General features: G+C 37.5%; 1 protein-coding gene across 1 annotated transcript; it reads right to left on the reverse strand.

Moving 5' to 3' along the window:
• Positions 1-16,276: 16,276 nt before the first annotated feature.
• Positions 16,277-18,792, reverse strand: LOC148195247 (uncharacterized). Its single transcript, XM_088095501.1, has one exon. It carries the CDS (start codon positions 18,099-18,101, stop codon positions 16,824-16,826), a length of 1,278 nt encoding a protein of 425 aa, XP_087951627.1. The 5' UTR covers positions 18,102-18,792; the 3' UTR covers positions 16,277-16,823.
• Positions 18,793-19,082: the final 290 nt, after the last annotated feature.

The raw sequence follows: 19,082 nt of genomic DNA on the forward strand, positions 1-19,082 counted from the left end.
CCTAACTAATGATGAAAGAAAGCATATGTCTTAATTCAAAGATGTACTCAACAAATCCATATATGAGAGCTTCAAGAGATTACTTTGATTCCCCAACAAACATACAAGGTTTAGTTCACCATATTCATGGTGAACCTAGATGAATAACAATGAAAGTATGAAAGAATAAACCCAATAAAGTGGAAGAGGTAGCCTTAGCATCCAAGATCCTCCTTCAAAGGAGTGAAAGAGAGAGTGTTTGCCTCGTTTCTGCCAAAGATGCCTAACTATAGGACGTGCAAGCCCTTATATACTAATCTAGAGTTACAAAAGATTACAAAAGTCCAAGCCCAAAAAGTGCCGCTCAGCGGTATTTACCGCTCAGCGGTGATTGCGCGTCTTCTTTCTTCCCCTCAGCGGCCATTTTGCCCCTCAGCGGTTCCAACGTCACCTCTTGAGTGCCGCTCAGCGGTAGTTTGCCGCTGAGCGGTGCCTTCGACTTCTCCTTTTTGCACTCTTTCTTGTCTTTTCTAATGTCCTCTCTCTTATTCTTCACTTCTTTCACCAAATTCACCTCAAAACCTGCACAAAAACACTTAAATCAAGCATAAACCTGTCCAGCTCTCTTATTTGTGAAAATATAAACAAAAGGCATGATTTCAAGCTAGTTTCTAAGTCTAAAGGTTGCTTTTAGTATCAACTTTAAGCATGAAAATAACAGTTTTTCAACTGTTATCACAACCCCAAACTTAGAACTTTGCTTGTCCTCAAGCAAACAAAATGTAACTCCATCTCCAACCAATTCATATGATGGTTCACTCATTCAAAAATCCTCTCTTTCAAGATAAGTAACAACTTCACTCAAACTTATGACCAAGAGTTCAATCAAGATGTGCACATGCTTTAGTGTTCACAAGGTCATTTAAATTCCAACAAATGCTATTTTTCATGAATGATCAATCAATTAAGCATGGATGTTTATGTGCTTATGGAATATTTCCTCACTAGGTAAAGTGTTTCACTCAACACACAAGTGTATAAGAGGTAAAGTGTTTCACTCATTCACTCCACTATCACAATGTCACATGAATCAACTTTGCCTTTCATTTAACCACAATCAAATACATTCACAAGCATGCATCATCACAAGGAATTTTCAATGGCTTATAATGTGGCTGGGCTAACAAGAAAATTGGTTTTTCTGGATCACAAAATCCTTGAGTTAAGAGAATCATAACAACACAATCTTCTTATTCATTCCCAACTTTCTTTTGCCTTTGCTTTTGCATTTGCATTGAGCTTTGCTTCTTTTTCTTTTCTTTTCTTTGCATATTCTTACTTTTTAGCTCTTAGCTCAATGCTTTTTCCTTTTTCATGTTTCCCCAATAACCCCAAACTTGAACATTTAACAATACCACACAAGATCTTCTACTTAACTCAAGGTAAAGATTTTCAATCAAGGGTGTTCAGTGTATATTTAAGGCTAAGGGTTCAACGGATAGAACACAACGTGTTCTCTTTTAGAAGGCTAACTTTATGAATTTGGCCAATAAAAAGGGTTTCAAAAACACGGCCTTTGATCATATGATGCAAAACAAGCAATTGATTCAATCATAGAAAACCTGGGCAAAGTCATTCATGCTTTCAAAGTAATAGCATTCAACAATAACAACTCTGGAGCTCAAAACCTCACATATAAGCTCATTCACATTTGACATGCACATCCTGCTTAATTTCACAATCACAATCATGATATTATGCATTTGTTCACAAAGCTTGTGAATCACCTGTATAAGCATTTTAATGTGCACATCATCTCAACATCAATCAATCAATAAGCATCATCAAGCATTACTTATCACACAATCACAGTTAATAGCAAACCATCATAACAAACCAGGTGTTCAATAGAGTACATCAAACCCTAATCTAAAAACAAAAACAAATAAGTTCAGAAAACTTAAACCACAAAAGCATAATCATATGATAGCATTCATCAGTAAATGCTATCTCAGCTCCTCATCAGTCTCAATTGTCCTCTGTATCTTCCTCTTCTTCCTCATCATCATCATCATCAAACGCATCCTCCTCCTCAACTTCATCTTCATCCATGTCTCGGGCTGAAGCTTCAGCTGCTTCAGCTCCTCCATGCCATGGTTCTTCTGGCCAAGCTACCACATTATGGAATTCATCCATAGTCCACCTGTGTGCTGGAGGGGTATCATACATCCCCACTATCATCTCAGCCGTGGCCACCTGCCCTCTGTGGATGGACTGCAACTGAGCACCTATAAGAGACATATACATGTCCCTCATCTGGAATGGTTCTGCCTCATGAGTATCAGCAGAAGTCCTGCTCTGTGCTGGCCTTCTCTCTCTACGAGCCTGGCGTGGTGGCACTGGCTGGGCTGCCTCCTTACCTCCACAGTACTGTCTGTAATAGGCCTCATCTATAGCTTTTCTTGGCCTCTCAAATGGTGGAACAGAAGTGTCCACCCCAGCTAGCTTGCAAAGGTGAGTGATCAAAGAAGGATGTCCCAGTGGTGCTTTGTTGTTTGAAGTGTTAGCACACACACTAATCTCATCAGCTATCACCTGCCCAATATTAACATTCAAGTTTCTGATAGCACAGTAGATGAAGAGTGCCCTGCTGAGAGTAATATCTGACACATGTGAACATGGCTGAATGTTGGCATGAGAAAATGCCATCCAATACTTTGCAAGAGGAGTCAAATCTGTCCTCCTAATATTAACCACTGAGTCAGATCTATTCCTTTGGAAGTGTCCTCCAGGTATGCACAATACTCTCTCAACATCCTCAAAGTCAGCACCTTCCTCCATGCTAAGAGTAAACTGGCATTGCTCACCAGCCCACACAGTATCCAGAAAGTTATTGATGGAGTCAGGATCATACCTGATAGCATGGCCTCTAACATAGCCCAAATAATTCTCAGCTGGATAATCACCAATCTTCTTTGCATTGGTGTAGAATTCCTTCACCACAGCTATGTTGGCAGGTGCTGGATAAGTGGCTAGCTTTCCCCAATCATTCCCTAACACTTGCTCTCCAAATTGAGGAGCAAAGTTAGGTATCATTCCAACCTTTCTCTCCATTAGAAGTCTCCTGTCCTAAACCACCCTAAAGTGCTTCTCATGTTTCCTAGAGAGAAACCTGCCATTATGGGGCTGCTCTGGTTCCTTTTCCTTTCTCTTGGTTGCCATGGTTTTCAATCTCTTTCCTGAAGAGGATGCCATTCCTGCATTCAAACATAAATCCAAAACCACAGAACATGATGTTAATCATTAGTAAACACAAAACAAAACTCCTTTTGAAGCTAAACCACCGCTGAGGGCCAGAATTTCCCCTCAGCGCCACCAGTGCCACATTCAAACACGCAACAAACCAGAAAAAGCAAATCTGGCAGAGTGCCGCTCAGCGGTAAATGCCGCTCAGCGGTGATCTGCAGATTTTTGCAAATCTCGTTTTTAAACTGTCCTAACTCCACCCAAATGCAATTTTCAGTTTTCCAGTTCATAATCAAGCAGTTTAATCGGTTCAAACATCAAATATATCATCAAATCATGCATAGAAATCAAAACCCCTAAATATTCATGCCTTGACAATCACAGTCAATTTCAAGAACCCTAGAATGAACAAAATGCATTTTACTTACTTGGGTGGAGATGCTAGATGATATGAGAATGCTTCCAAACTAGAATGCTCTCTTCCAACCCCAAACTTTGATAGCACACTAGTGTAAAAGTGAGTGGAAGAGAAATTTTCTAAAGAGGGAAGAGTAAAAAGATGTGGGAAACCTAAGAGGAGATATGAGGGAGTCTTAGTGCAGAGAAGAGCTTGAAAGAATGTAAAAACGCGCAGCTTAGGGTTTAAAAATATCCCAATGGGCTCGGGTTCCGCTAAGGGGAACTTAAGCCCATCTGCGATAGTACCGCTCAGCGGTAATTGCCGCTCAGCGGCACTTTCTTGATGTGCCCTTCTCCTTCTTTTCTTGACCTACGTGCCTTCCTAGCATACCCCTCATAGGTTCCCTGCAATTCAATGTTAAAAATGCTTATGCAAATCCTAAAAATAAACAAACAGAAAACAATCAATCAACTGGGTTGCCTCCCAGGTAGCGCTTGTTTAACGTCACGAGCCTGACCCAAATTCCACCAACACCCATCAGTAGGTGTTTCCAACTTACCAGCACCCATCAGTAGGTGCAAAATTTTCTCACCAACACCCATCAGTAGGTGTTACAAACCTAACATCCTTCAGTAGATGCTGGATCCAACAAAAATATTTACAAAACTAATGTTCACAAATTAAAAATTACAAAACCAAATCAAAAGTTTTTAAATTCACTGGGTTGCCTCCCAGCAAGCGCTCTTTTAATGTCATTAGCTTGACCCAGTAAAGCTCAAGTTCCTTCTTCTTTTTCTTCTTCTTCCTACTGAACTTCTTCAGAAATTTGATCAAACCAGGAACCTGTTGCAGTGTCTCAATCATAGGAACTTTAATCTCCCATTTCTTGAAGATTTCCATGAAGCACTTAAATTTCTTTTCCTTCCTATGATTCTTCTTTAGATGAGGATGTGATTTTTCATGTGATTTCTTCTTCTTTCCTCTCATCTTCTTTTTCTTCCTTTTTCTCTCCCTAAATTTTCTCTTTTTCTCTTCTTTTATTTTTTTCTTCCTTTCTCTTTTTCTCCTCAACTTCTTTATCTTCACACAAATTTTCTTTCTCTCTTCTCTCTCAACCAATTCTTTTTCTTTTTCTTCATCTTTATCTTTCTCACTCAACTCTTCTTTCTCTTTTCTCTCTACCCTTTCCTCATCTCCCTCTAATTTTTCCTCATCAAGAATCTTGTCACTTTCAGTGATAATGACTTGCCCTTCCTCCTTAAGGTTAACATCAGTATTAACATCATCATTTAATATCTGACTAATGTGACGAAGTTGCATCTCCATTCTTTTACATGATTCTTCAATGCTTTTCTGAGTAGAGTCGGAATTTTTCAAAAATCGTTGAAGGGTGTCCTCCAACCTATCCAAACTTCCTGATAGAAAGGGTTGTTGCTGCCATTGTTGTTGTGGTTGGTTCTCAAATTGTCCAGCAGCTTGCCAAAATTGGCTTTGATCCATGCTTGAGTGAGGTTCCCACCATTGGTTGAGATTACTTTGGTAGAATTGAGTGCCCCTATAGTTAAACTCTTGACCAAATTGCATTCTGCAGACATTAGGCACAAAACCCTAAAAACAATTGTTAGCACAAAAAGATAGAGAAAAGAAAAAAAATCAAAGGATATAATTGAAAAGATAAGAAGATAGGAAATAAAAACAAAAAAAAAAACATAAAATAAAATAAAATAAAATAAAATACAAATAGAAAATAAAATAAAATAAAATAAAATATAATCTAATCAAATAAAATAAAATCAAATAAAAACCGAAAAAAAAAAACAGAAAATAAAAACAGAAAACAGAAAAACAGAAAACAGAAAAAATAAAATAAAATCAAATAAAATACAAACTGAAAAATATAAACAGAAAAATAAAATAAAATAAAAATTCGAAATTTAAAATAAAATAAAAAAATAAGTCAAAGATAATCAATAATCACACAAATTAACCAGTTAAACCATGAATCCCCGCGTAACGGCGCCAAAAACTTGATGGACAAATTTGTAAGCACCAAAATATGATGTCACAAACTTGTTTCACAATCGGCAAGTATGACCGAATCGTTTCAAGTAATAAACTTGGTAAGACCAAGTATCGTTCTCCCAAAGGACTCACGGCCTAGTTTAGTTATGTGATTTGTTGATTAGCTAAGACTTAAGAACACAATAATTGAAGTTTAATATGCAAAGACGAAAATTAAATATGTATGCATGAATTGATCAATGACAAAGACAAAAGATAAACACTTTCAAGGAAATATATGAATGAATATGTTGTTGGGGGTCAATTTCATCTCATCCACTCTCATATATTTTAGGAATTCAACATTCAAATCATCATTGTTAATGCCACTCTCTAATGTACCATTCTAGATGGCTTCTCCCTAATCAAATAGTTCATACAATTCCTAGCATTCCTAATGATTAGTTCATGAGTGCAGGAGCTTAAAGGCAACCAATATAATATTGTCAGTATAATATTGGGAGAAATTCCCCGGATCTAGATTTCCCCGTACGTGTCCGTATCAACAAAACCAATAATCATGCATTAGAATGAGTTAAACAATGCAAGCATTGAGCAAAGAGGAAAAACCCTAACTAATGATGAAAGAAAGCATATGTCTTAATTCAAAGATGTACTCAACAAATCCATATATGAGAGCTTCAAGAGATTACTTTGATTCCCCAACAAACATACAAGGTTTAGTTCACCATATTCATGGTGAACCTAGATGAATAACAATGAAAGTATGAAAGAATAAACCCAATAAAGTGGAAGAGGTAGCCTTAGCATCCAAGATCCTCCTTCAAAGGAGTGAAAGAGAGAGTGTTTGCCTCGTTTCTGCCAAAGATGCCTAACTATAGGACGTGCAAGCCCTTATATACTAATCTAGAGTTACAAAAGATTACAAAAGTCCAAGCCCAAAAAGTACCGCTCAGCGGTGATTGCGCGTCTTCTTTCTTCCCCTCAGCGGCCATTTTGCCCCTCAGCGGTTCCAACGTCACCTCTTGAGTGCCGCTCAGCGGTAGTTTGCCGCTGAGCGGTGCCTTCGACTTCTCCTTTTTGCACTCTTTCTTGTCTTTTCTAATGTCCTCTCTCTTATTCTTCACTTCTTTCACCAAATTCACCTCAAAACCTGCACAAAAACACTTAAATCAAGCATAAACCTGTCCAGCTCTCTTATTTCTGAAAATATAAACAAAAGGCATGATTTCAAGCTAGTTTCTAAGTCTAAAGGTTGCTTTTAGTATCAACTTTAAGCATGAAAATAACAGTTTTTCAACTGTTATCAATGAAGTTGAGGAAGTTGAGGAAGTGGAAGAAGTGGACGAAGTGGAGAAAGTGGACCAAGTGGAGGAAATGGAGGTAGTGGACGAAGTTGACGAAGTGGACGATGTGGATGAAGTTGAGGAAGTGGACGAAGTGAACAAAACGGACGAAGTTGAGGAAGTGGAGGAAGTTGGACGAATTTGAAGAAATGGAAGAAGTGGATGACGTGGACAAAGTGGACAAAGTTGAAGACGTTGAGGAAGTAGACGAAGTGGAAGAAGTGGAGGAAGTGGAGGAAGTGGAGGAAGTGGAGGAAGTGGACGAAGTGAAGGAAGTAAAAGAAGTGGACGAAGTGGACGAAGTTGACGAAGTTGAGGAAGTGGACGAAGTAGACGAAGTGGCGGAAGTGGACGAAGTGTAGGAAGTAGAGGAAATGGTAAAAGCTGACGAAGTTGAGGAAGTGGAGGAAGTGGAGTAAGTAGACGAAGTGGAAGAAGTTGACGATTTCTACGAGGTGGAGGAAGTGGAGGAAGTGGAGGAAGTGGAGGAAGTGTAGGAAGTAGACAAAGTGGACGAAGTGGGCGAAGGTGACGAAGTGGAGAAGGTTGAGGAAGTGGAGGAAGTGGAGACATGGTTTGTTATGATGGTTTGCTATTAACTGTGATTGTTTGATAAGTAATGCTTGAATGATGCTTATTGATTGATTGATGTTGAGATGATGTGCACATTAAAATGCTTATAGAGGTGATTTACAAGCTTTGTGAACAAATGCAGGATATCATGATTGTGATTGTGAAATTAAGCAGGATGTGTATGTCAAATGTGAATGAGCTTATATGTGAGGTTTTGAGCTCCAGAGTTTTTGGTATGATTGAATGCTATTACTTTGAAAGCATGAATGACTTTGCCCAGGTTTTCTATGATTGAATCAATTGCTTGTTTTGCATCATGTGATCAAGGCCGTTTGTTGGAACCCTTTTTATTGGCCAAATTCATAAAGTTAGCCCACTAAAAGAGAACACTTTGTGTTCTATCCTTTGAACCCTTAGCCTTGAACATACACTGAAAACCCTTGATTGAAAATCTTTACCTTGAGTTAAGTAGAAGATCTTGTGTGGTATTGTTAAATGTTCAAGTTTGGGGTTGTTGGGAAAACATGAAAAAGGAAAAGCATTGAGCTAAGAGCTAAAAAGTAAGAATATGCAAAGAAAAAAAAGAAAAAGAAAAGAAAAGAAAAAGAAGCAAAGCTCAATGCAAATGCAAAGGCAAGTTGGGAAGAATAAGAATAATTGTGTTGTTATGATTCTCTTAACTCAAGGATTTTGTGATCCAGAAAAACCAATTTTCTTGTTAGCCCAGCCACATTATAAGCCATTGAAAAGTCCTTGTGATGATGCATGCTTGTGAATGTTTTTGATTGTGGTAAAATGAAAGGCAAAGTTGATTCATGTAACATTGTGATAGTGGAGTGAATGAGTGAAACACTTTACCTCTTATACACTTGTGTGTTGAGTGAAACACTTTACCTAGTGAGGAAATATTCCATAAGCACATGAACATCCATGCTTAATTGATTGATCATTCATGAAAAATAGCATTTGTTGGAATTTAAATGACTTTGTAAACACTAAAGCATGTGCACATCTTGATTGAACTCTTGGTCATAAGTTTGAGTGAAGTTGTTACTTATCTTGAAAAAGAGGATTTTTGAATGAGTGAACCATCATATGAATTGGTTGAAGATTGAGTTACATCTTGTTTGCTTGAGGACAAGCAAAGTTCTAAGTTTGGGGTTGTGATAATAGTTGAAAAACTGTTATTTTCATGCCTAAAATTGACACAAAAAGCAACCTTTACACTTAGAAACTAGCTTGAAATCATGCTTTTATCCATATTTTCAGAAATAAGAGAGCTGGACAGGTTTATGCTTGATTTCAGAAATTGACACAAAAAGCAACCTTTACACTTAGAAACTAGCTTGAAATCATGCTTTTATCCATATTTTCAGAAATAAGAGAGCTGGACAGGTTTATGCTTGATTTCAGTGTTTTTGTGCAGGTTTTAAGGTGAATTTAGTGAAAGAAGTGAAGAAGGAGAGAGATGGAATCAGAAAAGTCAACCAGAAACCAGAAAAGTCAACCAGTCAACCAGAAAACTCAACTAGTCAACCAAAAAGTCAACCAGTCAACCAGAATACGAAAAAAGTCAATCAGACGAGTTTTGGGCCAGTTTTATGCGATTTTATGATCTGTTTGGGCCTGGACCCGTTTTCTATTATTTTTATGTCCTATTTAAAGACCTAGATGTCTTAGGGTTGGTATCTTTGGCAGAAACGAAGCAAACACTCTCTTTTCCACCCCTTTGAAGGAGGATATTGGATGCTCAGGCTACCTCTTCACCTTTCTAGGGTTTTATCTTTCATTCTTTCATTATTGTTCATCTAGGTTCACCATGAATATGGTGAACTAAACCTTGTATGTTTGTTGGGGAATCAATGTAATCTTTTGAAGCTCTCATATATGGAATTTGTGCTTGCATCTTAATCTAAGATTTATGCTTTCCTTCATCATTAGTTAGGGTTTTTCCTCTTTGCCTAATGCTTGCTTTGTTTAACTCATTCAATGCATGATTATTGATTTTGTCGATACGGGAACGTACGGGGAAGTCTAGATCCGGGGAATTACTCCTAATATTATATTGGTTGTCGTTAAGCTCCTGTGCTAAGAGAACTAATTATTAGGAATGCTAGGAATCGTATGAACTCGTAATTAGGGATAGGCCTTCTTGACAAGGTAATTTAGAGAGTGGCATTGATGAGAGGGTCGCACCTCTCACAAAAGTTGTGCATATAAAAATGCAGTATAGACTAGGAATCGACTCCTAGGTCGTCTCACAAGGACCAAATATGGTTCAGTCTCGGATCAACACATAGTGGGGGGGGTTTGATTGTTGTTTTGAAATGCAAAATAAATTAAAACTGAAAATTAAATGAAACAGAATTAAAAACGTTGAAGTAAAAACGTTGAAATGAAGTTTAAGGAAAGTAAAACCAAACGGTAAAAGACATTAGACAATAAAAACAAAAACACTTAATTGAAAATGAAATTCATGAAGGATTCAACAATTGAAATAAAATTCTTGAACAGTAAAGCTAAAAATAAAACGTAAAAGAAATTAAATTTGAAATTAAAATTTTCTTTAAAACTTTTCATATGTGTCGTGACATGTTTCATTGAAAACAAAAACTGGAATTAGGTTCCTTCATCCAACACCGTGCCTTCCTACATCCATACCACTTGATTTTACAAAGAAAACATTACTTCCACTTCAATTAATATTTCTTAATGAAAAGCAAATTAATTTGTATGCACACCATTCTACCCTCGACAATCTTCTTCCAAAAATACTAAAAGAGACAAATTCAAATGTAAGGAAAGGTCCCACATGTTGACTAAATGCTAATAGATTTTTAGAAGAAAGATGTTTGATTTTTACAAGGAGAAGAAAGCTTTTACGTAACACACACCTAATCTACTTCTTCATTCTCAAACAAAATAAATTTACTGCAGTATTCCAGCCGTGACACATGTCCATAAATCACCATTTACTTTGCTTCTTTTTCACTTCTAACAACATTAAAATACAAGCATGAAACAATACTTCATTATCTATCTCAAAACAGCCATTAACATTAGCATAAACAATAAAAGGATTCAATCAAAAGTGGATGAAATAAAACTAAATGAAAGAAGGAGAATAGCTCTTTAAACAAACCGTAACCTTGCACCACAAATCTAAAGAAGAGAAAACACTTCAGGATTAAATTTCAAGTGGCGGATGTCAGTTCATTCCATCCAGCTCAACCATTCTCCATTTTTCCAGTGCCCTCACTACCCTACTGGAACTCCTCCTAAAACAAGTGGCGGCTCGTTTTTTTCAGTGCAGGCCGAGACCCTGGATTTCTCCCTGCTGGGCTTGCTGCTCACGTGCTGTGACCATGTGCGTGGAGTGAAGTGTTGCTGGACACTCCTTCTCTCACGTGGGCCTCTTCCTTGCTGCCACATGCTGGATGGAAGCTGCGTGGGTGAGCGTGAAGGCTTCTTCCTTTTGCCACTTCCTGGACGCGCAAATGTTGGATGTGGAGGTTGCTGGGCTTTGCTTCCAAGCTGGACCGTGAATGATTTCTTTCTTCCAGCACCACGTCTTCACTTCTTTGCTGGACCTTTCCATGTGCCTCCAATGCTTGCTTCCATGGGCCCATTGTGCACCTCCCAAAAATAAATCCATACCTCCTTTCTCTTTTTAGCTTAAAATAGAATTGATTTGGCATTTTCTTTTGACCTCCAAATGTCCCAAATAATATCTAACAATTTCCCTACAATTAATAATGCAAATAATTAGTCTTAAATAATTCAAATTAATTCAAATAAGAATTTCTGATCAAATTAAGCACAATTAGGAAAAGTGGGAAAATACTAGACGTTTAAGCACAATTCCCTGATTAATTCTAGCACAATAAACTAAGTGAAGTTAAGAAAATATTGACTCATCAGGCATTAACAATGATGATTTGAATGTTGAATTCCTAAAATATATGAGAGTGGATAAGATGAAATTGACCCCCAACAACATATTCATATATATATTTCATTGAAAGTGCTTGTCTTTTGCTTTTGCCATTGATCAAAATCTCATGCATACATGTTTATTTTCTGTTTTGCATATTAAACTTCAAATATTTCGTTCTTAAGTCTTAGCTAATCAACGAACCACACAACTAAACTAGGCCGTGAGTCCTTTGGGAGAACGATACTTGGTCTTACCGAGTTTATTACTTGAAACGATTCGGTCATACTTGCCGATTGTTCAACAAGTTTGTGACATCATATTTTGGTGATCATAAATTTTGTCCATTAGTGGCCGAAGTGGAGGAAGTGGAGTAATTGGACGAAGTGGAGGAAGTGGACGAAGTTGACAAAGTGGAGGAAATGACGGAAGTGGACGAAGTTGAGGAAGTTGAGGAAGTGGAGGAAGTGGAGAAAGTGGAGCAAGTGGACGAAGTTGACGAAGTGGACGAAGTGGACGAAGTGGACGAAGTGGACGAAGTGGACGAAGTGGACGAAGTTGAGGTAGTGGACCAAGTGGACGAGGTGGATGAAGCTGAGGAAGTTGAGGAAGTGGACGAAGTTGAGCAAGTTGAGGAACTGGAGGATGTGGTCGAAGTGGACGAAGTTAACGAAGTGGACGAAGTAGAAGAAGTGGAGGAAGTGGAGGAAGTGGAGGAAGTGGAGGAAGTGGAGGAAGTGGAGGAAGTGGACGAAGTTGAGGAAGTGGACGAAGTGACCGAGGTGGAGGAAGTGGACGAAGTTGGAGGAAGTGGAGGAAGTGAGCAAGTGGAGGAAGTGGAGGAAGTGGAAGAAGTGGACGAAGTGAACGAAGTGGATGTAGTGGACGAAGTGGAGGAAGATGACGAAGTGGACGAAGTGGATGAAGTGTACGAAGTTGACAAAGTTGAGGAAGTGGAAGAAGTGGACGAAGTGCACGAAGTGGACGAAGTGGAGGAAGTGGACGAAATGGATGAAGTTGAGGAAATTGAGGATGTGGAGGAAGTGGAGGAAGTGGAGGAAGTGGACGAAGTGGAAGAAGTTGAGGAAGTTAAGGAAGTGGAGGAAGTGAACCAAGTGGAGGAAATGGAGGAAGTGGACGAAGTTGACGAAGTGGACGATGTGGATGAAATTGAGGAAGTGGACGAAGTGGCAAAATGGACGAAGTTGAGGAAGTTGAGCAACTGGAGGAAGTGGAGGAAGTGGACGAATTTGAAGAAATGGAAGAAGTGGACGAAGTGGATGATGCGGGCTGTCGTAGCCCATCAAATTTGATGTGCATAAAATAATGCAGTACAGTGCTAGGAAGTGACTCTTAGGTCGTCTCACAAGGACCAAATGTAGTTCTAGTCTTAGGTCAAACACGTAGTGGGGGGTTTTGACAATGTTTGTGATTAAAAACGGACTAAATTAAAACTGGAAATTAAATACAACCGAACATAGTTGAAAGCATTAAAGTGCATGAAAACATTAAAGTGAACAATGCCACACATAAATATCCCAACACAATTCAACAAGATTGAAGCCTATCAATTTAAGACCGAACGCTTAGAATCACCAGTTGAGACTACCAACTCAAAACCGAACGCTTATTATATCAAATACATCAAAACCGACCATTTAAGATCCAAACTTAAGAATTTCATATTAATACCGAACGCTCAAGATTGATGTACTTTTGTCTTGTTAAACGGATGTTGACATCCGTTGAAGGATGTTGACATCCGTTGAAGGATGTTGACATCCGTTGAAGGATGTCACCTACGTTTTTAATTTTAGGGTTTGTTTTATTAGTTTATTTTTTATTTTAGAAATATTTTAATAATTTAATTTAAATGTTTTGATTTATTATTTTTGAATATATTTTTAATGTATTTTAATAATGTAAGGAAAATGAAGAAGAAAGAAATAGAGGAGGAGAAGTGAAACGAAGAAGACAAATGGAGTTGTAGAGTAAAACTGAAGACAAATTATTAAACGGAATTGAGAGATGGAAAGATTGAGTGCAGAGAGTAAAGTAGGAGAACTAGGTTTGAAATAAATTAAAATAGTATAAATAAAAAATTTTAATTTGAGAATATAATTGAAATTAAAAAAAATTAGAGAGATAGAAGAAGAAAGTTGTGGTGGTGGAGCAACACCCAATAAAGGAAATGAGTGCGACACATTCTGCTACGTCTTGGCCCGTCCCATCAATCAACGCTTTTCTCTTAAAAGAAAATAAATGCTAATTGCGATAAAAAAAATCCCATCCAAACTGGAAAACCTGTGCTTCATTCTCCTTTGAAAGAAAACGTTTCTCTCTTTTCTCAAAAGCAATGAAAGTGATAAAAGGCGTAACAGCGTGCATTACCAACAATTAATCACCGTGCACTTCCAACTTAAGAATCGAAATTTGTTCTTGTGAGACCCTGAAAATTTAACTCTGTAAATTACCTGTCATATCACCATTAATGCACGCCACATCACTTCTCAAGCCATTAAAACCCACTCCCAACTCTGATTTTCGCCTCTCTGCTGTGCACGGAAAGCTGGGCCAAAATCATTTCTCTGGAAACATTAAAAACGCACTTTGCCTCACATGCACGCACGCCACGTGTTGCGGAAGAAGTTTCCAAATCAGAGTTTGGGTGCAGGTGTCGGCTTGAGACACGTTCGTTCAAACGACCGCGAGTTAACAAAAATCAGATTTCGAAAACTCTTTCTCTCACCTGCACCACTCATCTTCTTCCTCACGAAACACACTTCTTCATCTTCTCCAACTTCTCTCTAGAACTCCCAAGCTTCTCTCTACGGTAACCTCTCATTTTCTTCTCCAAATCCCATTTCAGAACCATAGGAACGTTTCCAGAGGCGCGGACGTTAGTTTGGACCGAACAGAATTTGGTTCTAAGCTGGTAAGTCCCCTTTCCGTAGCTCGTCTTTAGGGTTCTGGAAAAATAGGGTTTTTAGTTGCATGCAAGCATGTATTCTAAGTGATCTGTATTCCGTGGTTAGATTGTGTTCTGGAAGAGTCAAGAACCTAAGAACAACGTAATTGGACGAAGCCACATTCGCATCTAGGACAAGTTTGATTTCCAATCCGGGTAAGGGAAGCTTATGTTGGAACAATCGGTACCGTTATAGAGTCGCGCAGCGGAATAAAATATTCGGAAAGCGTGTTACGGTCACAAATCAAGTTTAATGGTCCATTTTAGAAAAACAATTTTCTTAGAGAAAATTTATCAAACAGTTGATATGCGTAAAAGATAAAGAGTGTAGGGAATAGAAAATCACACAAGCAATTTTTATCCTGGTTCGATTCAAAAGAATCTACGTCCAGTCGTTAATCACTATAAATAGTGATTAACCTTTTTCACTAAAAAGTTATTTAACAGATTACAAGAAATAGTGAATAAAGCAGATAAATAAACCTTCCTTCGACGAACGAACCGGAAGAAGAACACTCTGCCAACTCGAAGAGAACCGCTCCGACTATCGACAAACGAAACACGAGCTTCTCCTATTCACGAGACCAGGCAGAGCACCTTGCTAACTCGAAGAGAGCTTGCTCCGACTATCGACACACGACACGCGAGCCTCTCCTGTTCACGAGACCAAGCAAGGGAACTTGAACTATAGCTTCTAAGAACTTCCTCTGACAAACAGTATTCTGCAAGAGCTTCTGTTCAACAACGTTACCTTCTGATTTCTCCAAATCAAAATATATAGCCAAGTACACTGAATGCCAAAGGACAGCTCCCAACTGCCATGAATAATCGATTATTGTAAGTGATAATCGATTATTCAAGTCCGTTACAGGTTTTCAAAAATGTGATAATCGATTATATGAAGTGATAATCGATTATTCAAGTATGACTTGTGATAATCGATTATTGCTTAATCATAATCGATTATTGCAGGTTAAAAATGCAAGTTTTACAAGGTTTACAAGAATTTCCTACTACATTTAATTTCTACAAATTGCTTTTAACTAATTCTAATATCTTCTTCAACTAAAACTTCTTGTAGCATCATCAAAACAAATTTCTTCAAGATTTACCAATACTCCTTATTGGTAACAATCTCCCCCTTTTTGATGATGATCAAAAATTCAATTTTAAAAGCAAGTTTGGCTTACCTGCAAAACATACAAGCTAACAAACAACAACAAGGTTAGCAATACCTGTAATAATTTATACTTCTCCCCTTGTATTATTCTTGGTTTAATCCTTTAGTACATCCCTATTTATGTACGAATGTCTCAATTGGGTCCTCGTTTTTTAAAGTGTATCAAAATGGTCCTTAATTTTGAAAATTCATATCAATTGAGTCCTTTCCGTTAAGTTGGCTGGACGGCGTTAAAAAAATTCATGAGTGGATGCTGAGATGACGAACGAACGCTCGTCCACCAGCAAACGAACGCTCGTCCACCAGAAAACGAACGCTCGTCCAGTGTGGAACGAACGGTTGTCCACCAGTAAGAGGTCGACGAGCGTTCGTTCTCTGGTGGACGAGCGTTCGTTCGCTGCTGGACGAGCGTTCGTTCGCTGGTGGACGAGCGCTCTTTTGTCATCTCAGCATCCACTCATCAATTTTTTTAACGCCGTCCAGCCAACTTAACGGAAAGGACTCAATTGATATCAATTTTCAAATTTAGGGACATTTTGATACACTTTAAAAAACGAGGACCCAATTGAGACATTCGTACATAAATAGGGATGTACTAAAGGATTAAACCTATTATTCTTCTCCCCCTTTTTGATCAGAAGCAAAAAGATCGGATGTTAAAGGCTCCCCCTAAATATGATCTCCCCCTCAATTAATCAAAGGATGCATTTCAAAACATAAATAAAATTGAAATTTCATAACATGAAAGAGCATAATACCTCATATATCTTCCCCTGAATGTAATAATCCCCTTTTAAAAACAGACTCCAAAAAAATATAAAAAAAAGTTTTTTTTTTTTTTTTTTTTTTTTTACGAAAACTTAAGATAATCGATTATTACTTTAAATAATCGATTATGTGCGAGCCAAATTGTCAAAATCCAAATTTTTGAGGACGAGATAATCGATTATTACCTTTGGTAATCGATTATTTACGTTAATTTCCGAAAAACACAAATTTGGGCCAAATTTTCAACTTTAAGACACATCTAACATTCATAAATTATTTCAAGGCTCTTAAAAAATACCAGAATACCATAGAGTCTTCTTTTCCTTTTGAAAAATTAACCTGCAAAACCAAACAATAGAGTTTTGGTCCCCATAATCTCATTTGGGTCCTTTAAGATTAGAGACAATTTACTTTATAACAGGAATCCAAGCATATTTTCCATTTGGAACATCAAAATGTTTAATTCTACATTTGTTAGAAGTGTGCCCCTTTTTCATACAATAAAAGCATGTGACAACATTTGGATTTCTATAAGACACAGTTCCTTTTTCAACCCATACCCTACGGGTTCTTTTAATTTGGTTCTTACTTTTAAAAACACTTTTGTTTTTATAAACCTTTCTAACAGTTATAGGCATTTCAACATTATTATTTCCAGTTGCAACTTCAAGAAGATTTTCAAGAATATCAATATCAAGCATATGATTCTTACATGAAAGACATTCAACAGGATGTTCAACATTTGAAGACTCTTTCATTTCCAAGTTGCAAATTTTATTTCTCAAACTTACTTCCTCATCTAATGCCTTCTCATATTTAATTCGCAATTCTTTAAATTCCTTTTTCATATTTTTATAAGCAGCATCCAATGTTTCAGATTCATCAAGTAATTCAAGAAACGCCTTTTGTACATCAAATTCACTAGATTCATAGCTAGAATTACTTACTTGGCTTCCAGCATCATCAAAATTAGCTGTCAAACACAAGTTTATTTCTTCAACAGAATCACTTGAACTAGAGGTGGTTGATGCATTATCCTTCGAGGCAATGTGAACCTTCTTCTTCTTGTGAATTTTCTTTTCTTTTCTTTCTTTACTTCTTTTGTTGCTTGAACAGTCAGCTTTCAGATGGCCTCTTTCACCACATCCATAACATTTGAAACTTGCAGAGGAACCTTGATAGTCCTTCTTTTCCTTCAAGATTTGGCTGTCAGATGATTTAACATTGGCCATCAAGCATAAATTTTCTTGCTCACTAGAATCGCTTGAGCTTGAGGAGTTTGATGTAGAGCATGAATTCGAACAAGTCAACTTAGCCACATTCGATACTTCATCATGAGTGACTCTTAAAAATTTCCACATTTCCTGAGCACTTTTATAAACAGATACTTTGAAAAAATCATCAATGGTTAGTGCAGATAAAATTATATTTCGAGCCTTAATATCAAATTGGGCTCTTCTATTTTCCTCAACAGTCCAGTCAAAATATGATTTTTCTACTTCTACACCATCAACTGTATTTTTAGGAATATAAGGACCATTTTGTACAGCTTCCCAGATACCTCTATCAATAGACTCCAAAAATATTTGCATTCTTATTTTCCAAAACGCATAATTTTCCCCTGTAAACAAAGGAGGTCTATTAATAGAAGCACCCTCAGCATAAACTTGGTTATGACCGCCCATTTTCGAAAAATTTGAAAAACTATCAAAGCAAGCTCTGATACCAATTGTTGGAACAATCGGTACCGTTATAGAGTCGCGCAGCGGAATAAAATATTCGGAAAGCGTGTTACGGTCACAAATCAAGTTTAATGGTCCATTTTAGAAAAACAATTTTCTTAGAGAAAATTTATCAAACAGTTGATATGCGTAAAAGATAAAGAGTGTAGGGAATAGAAAATCACACAAGCAATTTTTATCCTGGTTCGATTCAAAAGAATCTACGTCCAGTCGTTAATCACTATAAATAGTGATTAACCTTTTTCACTAAAAAGTTATTTAACAGATTACAAGAAATAGTGAATAAAGCAGATAAATAAACCTTCCTTCGACGAACGAACCGGAAGAAGAACACTCTGCCAACTCGAAGAGAACCGCTCCGACTATCGACAAACGAAACACGAGCTTCTCCTATTCACGAGACCAGGCAGAGCACCTTGCTAACTCGAAGAGAGCTTGCTCCGACTATCGACACACGACACGCGAGCCTCTCCTGTTCACGAGACCAAGCAAGGGAACTTGAACTATAGCTTCTAAGAACTTCCTCTGACAAACAGTATTCTGCAAGAGCTTCTGTTCAACAACGTTACCTTCTGATTTCTCCAAATCAAAATATATAGCCAAGTACACTGAATGCCAAAGGACAGCTCCCAACTGCCATGAATAATCGATTATTGTAAGTGATAATCGATTATTCAAGTCCGTTACAGGCTTTCAAAAATGTGATAATCGATTATATGAAGTGATAATCGATTATTCAAGTATGACTTGTGATAATCGATTATTGCTTAATCATAATCGATTATTGCAGGTTAAAAATGCAAGTTTTACAAGGTTTACAAGAATTTCCTACTACATTTAATTTCTACAAATTGCTTTTAACTAATTCTAATATCTTCTTCAACTAAAACTTCTTGTAGCATCATCAAAACAAATTTCTTCAAG

Source organism: Vigna umbellata, chromosome 7 (genome assembly GCF_029865625.1).
Source record: "Vigna umbellata cultivar VRB3 chromosome 7, Vumbellata_1.0, whole genome shotgun sequence".
Classification (NCBI taxonomy): domain Eukaryota; kingdom Viridiplantae; phylum Streptophyta; class Magnoliopsida; order Fabales; family Fabaceae; genus Vigna; species Vigna umbellata.